The sequence below is a fragment of the Caretta caretta genome, chromosome 1 (genome assembly GCF_965140235.1).
Source record: "Caretta caretta isolate rCarCar2 chromosome 1, rCarCar1.hap1, whole genome shotgun sequence".
NCBI lineage: Eukaryota > Metazoa > Chordata > Testudines > Cheloniidae > Caretta > Caretta caretta.
Window position 1 is genome coordinate 2,376,101 of NC_134206.1, and position 11,003 is coordinate 2,387,103.

At 44.2% G+C, this 11,003-nt stretch overlaps 1 protein-coding gene across 1 annotated transcript; it reads right to left on the reverse strand.

Moving 5' to 3' along the window:
* Positions 1-8,101: 8,101 nt before the first annotated feature.
* Positions 8,102-9,046, reverse strand: LOC125631128 (olfactory receptor 52E8-like). The gene has a single exon (XM_048837357.1). It carries the CDS (start codon positions 9,044-9,046, stop codon positions 8,102-8,104), a length of 945 nt encoding a protein of 314 aa, XP_048693314.1.
* Between the last annotated feature and the right edge of the window lie 1,957 nt (positions 9,047-11,003).

Below are 11,003 nucleotides of genomic sequence, written 5' to 3' on the forward strand. Positions count from 1 at the left end.
AAACTCCTCCTCCCTACACCATCTTCTCATCCATGCATTGAGACCCTGCAGCTCTGTCTGTCTAACTGGCCCTGTGTGTGGAACTGGGAGTATCTCAGAGAATGCTAACATCGAGGTCCTGTTCTTCAATCTCTTACCTAGCAGCTTAAATTTGGCCTCCAGGACCTCTCTCCTATCCTTCCCTAAGTCACTTGTATCTATATGTACCACGACCACTGTCTTCTCCCCATCACTACACATAATTCTATCTAGATATCTCGAGAGATCTGCAACCTTCGCACCAGGCAGGCAAGTCACCATGCGGTTCTCCTGGTCATCACAAACCCAGCTATCTATGTTTCTAATATCTCACCTAAAATCTCTGTAGCAGGGTATAAAGTGGGAATCTCACACAGAACAACAAGCTGTGCATTTCACCCTGCTTGCAGCACCACTGCGACAGATGAAATCCAGAACTGGGTGCTGCTGAGGCCTCTGGCATAATAATCTGGGCCCCCTCTCACAGTGTGAGGTCGTGACAAGCTACAGAACCCTCCAGGACCTGCACTCAATCATGCATTCACAGGCAGGAACACACCCAGCTACATTACATGAATTCTTTCTCCAGCCACTCAAGAACCAACAAAAGGGAGGCTCCAGCCAGTTCCCCTCAGCTCCCCAGCCTAGACACCCAGAGCTGTACCATCTTCCCCTGGTCAGACAACTTACCAGTATAAATTTATTACCCAGTCTGCCCATCCCTCAATGTGGAGAGGACAATGCACCATGTTCTGGTGTGTACCACAGGAGAAAAGCAAGCCGAAGTACAGAGCAAAGGAAAATGAGAGTGATTTTCCCATTACCTATCACACCCAATATGTGACCCTCTGAAAAAGTCCCTCTCGCTTTCCTTGTTCAGGTTACTGGATCAACAGACCTTTTGTTACGGGTATCTGCAGAGCTATTCATCCTGTCCATCCTCATCATCACCTTCATGTCAAATCCCAAAGGAATGTAGCCTCCTTGCAACCCAAGCACTGCCTGGATCGATATCTGGGAAAGTAATTAAAGTGGTTGGGTGGTATACTTGGTTTATGCCTGTTAGGGGGTTTATTCCTTCACCCACTTACTTCCCTGGTCCTTCTCGCATGAACAGAGAGCAAAATACCCGAAGTCCAAAGGTGCAAACAATTCAATGTTTATTGGGGTGAACTTCCAGCAAGCATGATTCCAGTTTCCTTCCTTAGTATCCTCCTTCCCAGCTCTGACACCTCAGAGCCTTACACCTGTGTCCCTGTTCCCATTCCTGCCCTTAGCCAAACATTATTCCAATTTCCTTACCCCCATTCCCTGTTCCCATTTCCCCTCTTTAGCAAAACATGATTCCAATTTCCGCAACCCCATTCCCTGTTCCCATCTCCCCACCCACACACCCACCCCCATTCCCTGTTCCCATTTCCCCCACACACATTCCCACCCCCACACCCACTCACTTCCTGATTGACTGCAGACTATCTAGTAAAACTTGACTTCTGCTTTGCTATACCTTAACCAATTGTTTTCCTGAAATTTAACTTACCAATCCTAACATATTGTAACATGATTATGTAACCAATTATATCCCACCACCTTCATTAGTTCACACCCAGCAAAATTAATTATACAGCAGACAGGAACAATCACAGAACCAGACAGAGATTATACAGACAAACAATAGCAAAGTGGGAACTATAATGACAAAACAATACAGAAGTGAGGATTTCACATCCCAGCTATGGATAAGTGAGTTCTTGCCAGACAGGATGCTATCAAACTCAGTTTCCTTTTACATTTTCTAGGCACTTCCCTTTCTCTGGAGGTGATAGGAATACAATCCTGTCCTGATAGTGCCTGACAGCCCAATAGCACCTTCTTTCAATGTGACTAGTTTGGAATGTGAGGATGTGACCGTTCGCTTCCCAGCTTATGGCTGCCTCTGCTGCTTAGCCAAAGGCCTTAGGCTAAGAACAGGGCCTCAGACTGTCACAGTAAGAGAAGGCCTTACACCGGCAGACAGTGATTTTGATTCTTTCTTTTATACCTCTAGAACTAGCCAAGTGATAAGAATACACCTAAATTCTTAAAGTACAGGCCTTTGCAGACAGGCCTGAATATCTATATCCTAACAATGCCCATTACTAGTAGTCTTGTCATGCCACTTGCGACGGGTTGGTTCACAGAAACCCCCTGGGGGTTGCCAACTGATGTGCCAAGACTACTTCTGCTCCTGCCCTGTCAGCTTAGGACTTCAGTGCCCTGCCTGGTTTGAACCAGATCTGCTAGCCTGCTGCAAACCAAGACCCAGATCTGAACCACATCCCCTAACAGCTGTAGGCTTAATTGAAAGCAACTTAGGAAGTGTTCCTGTCCTTGACACTCAGTCCATTTGACACTGTATAAAATGTATACAGGGTAAACTCATAAATTGTTTGCCCTCTATAACACTGATAGGGAGATATGCACAGCTGTTTCTCCCCTCCCACCCCGTATTAATACATAGAAGGAAAAAGTGATTTTATTAAATACAGAAAGTAGGATTTAAATGGTTCCAAGTAGTAACAGACAGAACAAAGTGAATTACCAAGCACAATAAAATAAAACATGCAAGTCTATGTCTAGAATGGTAATAAAACTAAATGGAGATAAAAACCTCACCAGTTCCAGTAAGCTTTCTTTTAGAGACTAGTCTCCTTCTAGTCTGGGTCCAGCAATCACTCACACCCCCTGTAGTTATTGTCCTTTAATCCAGTTTCTTTCAGGTATCCTCGGGGGTGGAGAGGCTCTCTCTTTAGCCAGCTGAAGACCAAATGGAGGGATCTCTCAAGGGTTTAAACAGTCTTTCTCTTGTAGGTGGAGACCCCCTCCTCTCTCCTATGCAAAGTCCAGCTAAAAATGGAGTTTTGGAATCACCTGGGCAAGTCACATCTCCATGCATGACTGAGTTCCTTACCAGCCAAGCCACATTCCTGGGAATGCTCAGATGTGGATTGGCATCTCCAAGTTCATTGCTGGCTTAAGGGCTTCTTGATTGGGCACTTACTGAGAACAGTCTTTTCTCAGGAAGCTGACCAACTGCTTCACTAAAACCTACTTAGAATCAGACAAGTATACAGCCATTATTCATAACTGATAATACAAAAATGAAAGATGCATACAAGTAGGATTAATAGATTCAGTAGATCATAACCTCTACAGAGATATGTTACATGGCATATGTAGCATAAAACATATTCCAGTTATGTCATATATATATACATACATATGAATATTTCCATAAAGCCTTATGGGGGCACCGTCACACCACTTAAGCTTTTGGAACCCACATACCAGCTGGCCATGTAGTGGCTTTCGTCTGTAAACCCACTTTAAAATTAAATGGTCTTTTACGCTAGTAATGTGTCCTTAGCAAGAAAACTGCCACTCTGACACAGCTCATAGGTACAGTTGATCTTATGCTGCCACCTGATGAGGAGTAGCTGCTGGAGACCAGGAGCATTCAAAACGGCAGGCCGGAGTTCTTCATCCCCCACATGTTGCTTCCATCCACTGGTCTATAGATCTGCAGCTTTGCAGCAAGCCTGCTGCCACGACATCCCCACAAAGGCTGTGGAAGGGAACATGGCAACAGCTGCTGCTCTACATGAGCACACATCTTTTAGGTTTCAGAGTAGCAGTGATGTTAGTCTGTATCAGCAAAAAGAACAGGAGTACTTGTGGCACCTTAGAGACTAACCAATTTATTAGAGCACAAGCTTTCGTGGGCTATAGCCCACTTCATCGGATGCATAGAATGGAACATATGGTAAGAAGAAATATATATACATACAGATAAGTTGGAAGTTGCCAAACTGTGAGAGGCTAATTACTTAAGATGAGCTATTAGCAGGAGGAAAAAAAAATTTGTAGTGATAATCAAGACGGCCCATTTAGACAGTTGACAAGAAGGTGTGTGGATACTTAACTTTAGGGAAATAGATTCAATATGTGTAATGACCCAGCCACTCCCAGTCTCTATTCAAACCCAAGTTAATGGTATCTAGTTTGCATATTAATGCAAGCAAAACTCCCCTTGGAGTCTGAACTGTGTAAAGACCTCAGGAGCCAGCTGTGTGTTAATGTAGATGCACTGTTACTTCCTCCTCTTGCACTTCAGGGCTCTGATTGTTCTGATTGCTCTTACTTGACTTTTATCCCCTGGAAAACATGGAGGTGCTAGGGCTCCTCAGTGGAATAATTATATGAAATTTTCAACATGGTCAAGACATATTTGCTCCTAACTTCGTCATAGAAGTCTTCTAAACTGATATGCCTGAAACTTTCAAAAAACAATTCAGCCCAAAGCAGATACCCAACATGGGAAATTTTGAAGTTTGGCAAACTTTATCATCATCAGTCATCATCATCATCATTCCCATAACCTCATTGTTTGTTGGGGCACCATCACTGATGAGCAATCTATAAATTGTCTCCAGGCCTGATGATCCTGTGTAAGTATTTGAGTCTCTGCAATGTCCACTCCTGTCAACTCTTTTCTGTTGTCAATCCATCACTTCTTCTGCCTATCTCTTTTTCTCTTCTCCTTTACTGTCTCTTGGAGGATGATCTTGGCTAGGCCAAATGATCTTGTTACATGATCTTACCACTTGAGCTTGCGTTTCTTCATGGTCATCAGGAGGTCTTCATATGACCCAGAGCACTGAATAATGAAGTTGTGGACCTCTTCATTAGTGACGTGGTCGAAGTAGGAGATGTCTAGGATTTTATGGAAGTATCTCATCTTTACTACCTGTATTTTCCATTCAAGTTCTGCCATAAGGGTCCATGTCTTGCACACAAAACAGAAAAATGGAGATGACCAGTGCATGCAGCTGTTTCAATTTGGATTCCAGGGAGATGTTCTTGTTCCTCCAAATTGGCCTTAACTTTGCTACTGCTGCTATTGTTTGCACAGTTCTTGCCAGAATTTCTGCCTTTAATCCTTCATCAGTGATAATTGCTCCCAAACACTTGAACTGTTTCACTCTCTCCAGCTCTTGTCCATTGACAGTGATATATGAACTGATCCTGTCACGTTTGTTTGTCATCAGCTTGGTTTCCTCTGCACTGATTTCCATGCCATATTTTGCGGAGGTTTCATCCAATCATTTGATAAGGTTGGGAAGTTCATCTTTGCTACTCTTGGGATGGTGCCAAATTGGTGTGGCTATACTGAATGAATGATGTGAGCATAACTTGAAATGACTTCAACATGGCTGGATGGCTGCAGAGGATCCTGGGAGCAGGTCCCCTTTAAGCAGAAGTGAATTTGATGAAAAACTGGCTAAACCCGCATGTGTGATCAATGTTCAACCTATTGTTGGTAAGTATAGGTGCAAGCAAAAGTAAATATCACATGTCTAAAGTTCCGGCATGGAGCACAGACTGACCCGGCTATAATGACCTTGCAGCAGAATGTCATGCAGAGAGCCAGAGTGAATGATTGATCAGTGAGTGAACAAGGGGTGACCTTTACCACTTTCTCTGCGTGCCAAGCTGCACTCCGTGAGGCCAGCAGAGGAACTACTTGCGTATCTCTGTGCAAAAGTGGCTTATTTAGGGGAATGTATATCTCTTCATGTATAGCTTTGTCTAACATAGGTGTTATGTGCTTCATATAACCCATCACCGCTTGAGTATAATATAATATAATATGATATAATGCATCACCGCTTTGGGGGAGGGATAGCTCAGTGGTTTGAGCATTGGCCTGCTAAACCCAGGGTTGTGAGTTCAATCCTTGAGGGGGCCATTTAGGGATCTGGGGCAAAAATTTGGGATTGGTCCTGCTTTGAGCAGGGGGTTGGACTAGATGACCTCCTGAGGTCCCTTCCAACCCTGATATTCTATGAGTCTATGAGTTCTATGAGTAATTCCTTCTCAATAAAATACTGTGCATTGCAGATAATTCTTGTGGATGTTTTCACTGGTAGGACAGTCATCCTCTCCACTGGGAGCCATGAAAGACCCATGTGAGGGTTGTAGCACCCTCTAGTGTTAATATTTGGTAGCAGAGGACAGTTTACTGTCATGTCTATGTGAATAGGTCGTTAAACTGAATCAGTACTGTCTCTGGACTGCTTGCTCAATAAGAGCTTGTGTCATAAATATAAAGGGAAGGGTAAACATCTTTAAAATCCCTCCTGGCCAGAGGAAAAACCCTTTCACCTGTAAAGGGTTAAGAAACTAGGATAACCTCGCTGGCACCTGACCAAAATGACCAATGAGGAGACAAGATACTTTCAAAAGCTGAGGGGAGGGAGAAACAAAGCCTCTTTCTCTGTCTGCTGATGCTTTTGCCAGGGACAGAACAGGAATGGAGTCTTAGAACTTAGTAAGGAATCTAGCTAGAGATGCGCTAGATTCTGTTTGTTTAAATGGCTGAGAAAATAAGCTGTGCTGAATGGAATGTAGATTCCTGTTTTTGTGTCTTTTTGTAACTCAAGGTTTTGCCTAGAGGGATTCTCTGTGTTTTGAATCTAATTACCCTGTAAGGTATTTACCATCCTGATTTTACAGAGGGGATTCTTTTTACTTCTATTAAAATTCTTCTTTGAAGAAACTGAATGTTTTTTCATTGTTCTTAAGATCCAACGGTTTGTGTCTGTGGTCACCTATACAAATTGGTGAGGATTTTTATTAAACCTTCCCCGGGAAGGGGGGTGTAACGTTTGGGAGGATTTTGGGGGGAAAGACGTTTCCAAACGGACTCTTTCCTAGTAATACCAGTTAGACGTTTAGTGATGGCAGCGAAAGTCCAAGGGCAAAAGGCAAAATAGTTTGTACCTTGAGGAAGTTTTAACCTAAGCTGGTAAAAGTAAGATTAGAGGGGTCTTTCATGCAAGTCCCCACATCTGTACCCTAGAGTTCAGAGTGTGGAAGGAACCTTGACAGCTTGGTATCATGGATCACTGGTGCTGACCAACTAATTTAAATATTGGTCTGAAACAGTTTTAACCTATTATTATTGACAAATTGGGGTTCGCAAATGCAGACAGTGAGGGGTCATCATACTGGGGCTGAAGGGGATGCCCCAAAATCCCCGGTTATGATTGAGGGGTGTTTACTGAGACAGGCATGTGAAGATCTTGGCTCTGATCCCTGGCTGCCAAATGCTGTTCCTGTCCTGTTCGGGGAAGGGTGCTTGAATGCAATGGTATTAAAATATCAGACTTGTGGCACTCCCACTCCTAACAAGGAAGAAATGACAAATGCTGCTGTTTCGATTATGCATCAGGCTGTGAATAAGTTTGCAGAGGAGCATGAGATCTGGAAAGATGAAAAGGAAAATTTGCAACAGGAGCTGGAGAAGCTGAGGTTGCAAAACGAGGGGATAAAAAGAGATTTTCAAAAAGAGATTCCCAGATCCCCTTCCCCCATCAGCCCCATGCTAATATTCATTCACAAACCACCTGCCCCATCAGCCCCATGCTAATATCCATTCTAAACCCTCCACCCTGTACTCCCGTCACCTCCACCCCAGGACGCTAGGGTCCCACACCAATAACTCTCCCCTCCCAGTTTTCAGATGGAAAGTCCAGTCGAAAAGGGGATCTGGCAGTGTCCAGTTACAGCAGAGTGGGGGAGGAGGGCACACTGTGTCATTAACTCACATCAGCCCCTGCTCAATTGGGGCTGCCTCCTACAAGCAGGAAGGATCCTCATCAGGCTTCTTAAACTCCCGTTCCAGCCCCGGCACATATAGGATGCAGCTGGGGTAGAGAGGGGGATGGAGATGATCCAGCAAGTAATAGAGATAGTGGAGGAGAGGAGTGAGTGACAAGGGCAGGGCCATGGGGGAAGAGGTGGAGGAAAGTGCAGGTCCTCAATTGCCCAGTTACCAGCAATAAGAAGTGTGGCAACCCTGTGAGTTGTACATAGATGGATTTCCCAGATTGTCAGGTTAATACAGCACTGTAAGGTAAAGAAAGGATGTAATGTCTCTTTGGCCACCTTGTCAGTGATTCAGGAAAGGCAGCACAGCACATTGTCACCAGCCAGATCTCCACGGATCTTGGTCTGAGAGTCAGAGCACCAGAAGAAAACTTTATTCCATATGAATAATGTACCAGAGTAACCTGTCCCAGATCTGTTTGGTCCTCACCCCATAGATGATGGGGTTTAGCATGGTGGGCAGTAGAATGTACATGTTGGCCATGAGAATGTGGAAATGCGGGGGCACATTGTGACCAAACCTGTGTGTGAGGAAGGAGAAGAGAGCTGGGATATAAAATGCTAAAATGACACAGAGGTGGGAGCCACAGGTCCCAAAAGTCTTGAGACGGGCATCCTTTGTGGGGAGGCTGAAGATGGCCCTGAGGATCTGGATATAGGACACAGCGATAAAAGACACATCCAGACCAGTCCTCAAGAATGCCACAGAGAGGCCGTAGTAACTACTGATGCGTATGTCAGCGCAGGCCAGCTTCACCACGGCTATGTGCTCGCAGTATGTGTGGGAGATGATGTTGGTTTTACAATATGGCCACCGCCTTGCCAGGAAAGGATAGGGCAGTGCAAGAATGCTGCCATGCAGCACCATGGCCAGGCCGATCTTGGCCACAAAGCAGTTGCTCAGAGCGGTGGAATGTCTCAGAGGATCACAGATGGCCACATAGCGATCCAAAGCCATGGCCACGATGATTCCAGACTCCATCACTATACAGCAGTGAATGAAGTAGAGCTGGGTGAGGCACAAACTAAAATCTATCTCCCTGGAATTGAACCAGAAGATGCTCAGCATTTTGGGCACGGTGGATGTAGACAGGACCAGGTCGGTGACAGCCAGCATGCAGAGGAAATAGTACATGGGCACATGGAGCCTCGGCTCTGTCTTCACGATAAACAGGATGGTGAAGTTCCCCAAGATGGCTATGATGTACATGATAAAGAAGGGGATGGAGATCCAGACGTGGGCTGCCTGCAGGCCAGGAATGCCCAGCAGGATGAAGGTGGAGGGGCTGGAGAAGTCAGTTGTGTTGGAATCTGACATGGAATAGGAGAGAAGATCCCCAGCTTGAGGCAGAACAGTGTCACCTGCATGTTCTGTAAATTGCCTCGACTTGCTGTGTCTGTGCAGCGTCTAGGGTGGTGTTCACATGAGAAATGCCTGGATGGAGAGAAAATGCCATTATGAGACAATACATGCACAACTGGAGGCTGTTCTCGTGGGTTGTCATACATATAAAGGGAAGGGTAAACCCCTTTAAAATTCCTCCTGGCCAGAGGAAAAATCCTCTCACCTGTAAAGGGTTAAGAAGCTAAAGGTAACCTCGCTGGCACCTGACCAAAAAGACCAATGAGGAGACAAGATACTTTCAAAAGCTGGGAGGAGGGAGAGAAACAAAGGGTCTGTGTCTGTCGGTACGCTTCTTTTGCTGGGGATAGAACAGGAATGGAGTCTTAGAACTTTTAGTAAGTAATCTAGCTAGGTATGTGTTAGATTATGATTTCTTTAAATGGCTGACAAAGGAACTGTGCTGAATAGAATGACTATTTCTGTCTGTGTGTCTTTTTTGTAACTTAAGGTTTTGCCTAGAGGGATTCTCTGTGTTTTGAATCTAATTACCCTGTAAGGTATCTACCATCCTGATTTTACAGAGGTGATTCCTTTACTTCTATTTCTATTAAAAGTCTTCTAGTAAGAAAACTGAATGCTTTTTCATTGTTCTCAGATCCAAGGGTTTAGGTCTGTGGTCACCTATGCAAATTGGTGAGGATTTTTACCAAACCTTCCCCAGGAAGTGGGGTGCAAGGGTTGGGAGGATTTTTGGGGGAAAGACGTGTCCAAACTACGTTTCCCAGTAAATCCAGTTAGAGTTTGGTGGTGGCAGTGGATATTCCAAGGACAAAGGATAAAATTAATTTGTACCTTGTGGAAGTTTTAACCTAAGCTGGTAAAAGTAAGCTTAGGAGGTTTTCATGCAGGTCCCCACATCTGTAACCTAGAGTTCAGAGTGGGGGAGGAACCTTGACATGGGTGTATCAAATTGATCATTTTTCACACACTGGAAAATGACATTTTCTTTATTCAGCTAAACAAATTCTGAATAACTGACCCTAATAATGAAATTCCATACTTGACGGTGCTCCATGGGTCAATAATTCCTACACATCATGATGTGGGAAACCTTAATAGGCACCAGGAGGAAACATGTTTGTGGATAGTGGTTTTCCATCATTGTTCCTTATTTCAATGAAAGCCAAGCTAATGAGTCCATGCTGTACAGAGTTCCCCATTCACCTGCTTACTCACAATCTCAGAGTGGAAAAAATCTGAACTTTGGCTAAGACATGTGTCAGGGTTCCCTCCCCACTCTGATCTCTAGGATACAGATGTGGGGACCAGCATGAAAGACCCCCTAAGCTTATTTCTACCAGCTTAGGGTAAAAGGTCCCTAAGGCACAAAGTCTTTGCCCTTGGATTAGATAAAATGCTGCCACCATCAAGTGATTTCACAAACCATGAGAGAAAGGACTACTTGGAGTTCCTATTTCCCCAAAATATCCCCTGAATCCCTTAGACCCCATTTCCTGAGGAGGCTTGAGAATAAACAATATGAGCCCAGATCAGCCTTGGATTTTTAACACCCATAAACCCAAATCAGATTCTTAAAAAACAGAACTTTATTAGAAGAACAAAAACAGATAAGAAAACAACTCTGTGAGATCAGGATGGAAGATAATCTCACAGACAGTCAGATTCAAAACATAGAGAATCCCTCTAGGCAAAACCTTAAGTAACAAAAAAAGACACAAAAACAGGAATACACATTCCCTCCAGCACAGTGAATTTCACAAGCCAAAACAAAGACAAACCTAACACATTTTATCGCTCGATTACTTACTAACTTTACAGGAGTTCAAGGGTGTGCATCCTTGATTCTGTTACCAATAAAGGTATCACACAGACAAAAGTGTTTTCCCCCAATCCAGATTTGAAAGTATCT

Bases quoted from the DNA above. Each gene is read 5' to 3' on its own strand.
- LOC125631128 (XM_048837357.1), bottom strand. From the start codon at position 9,046: ATGTCAGATTCCAACACAACTGACTTCTCCAGCCCCTCCACCTTCATC.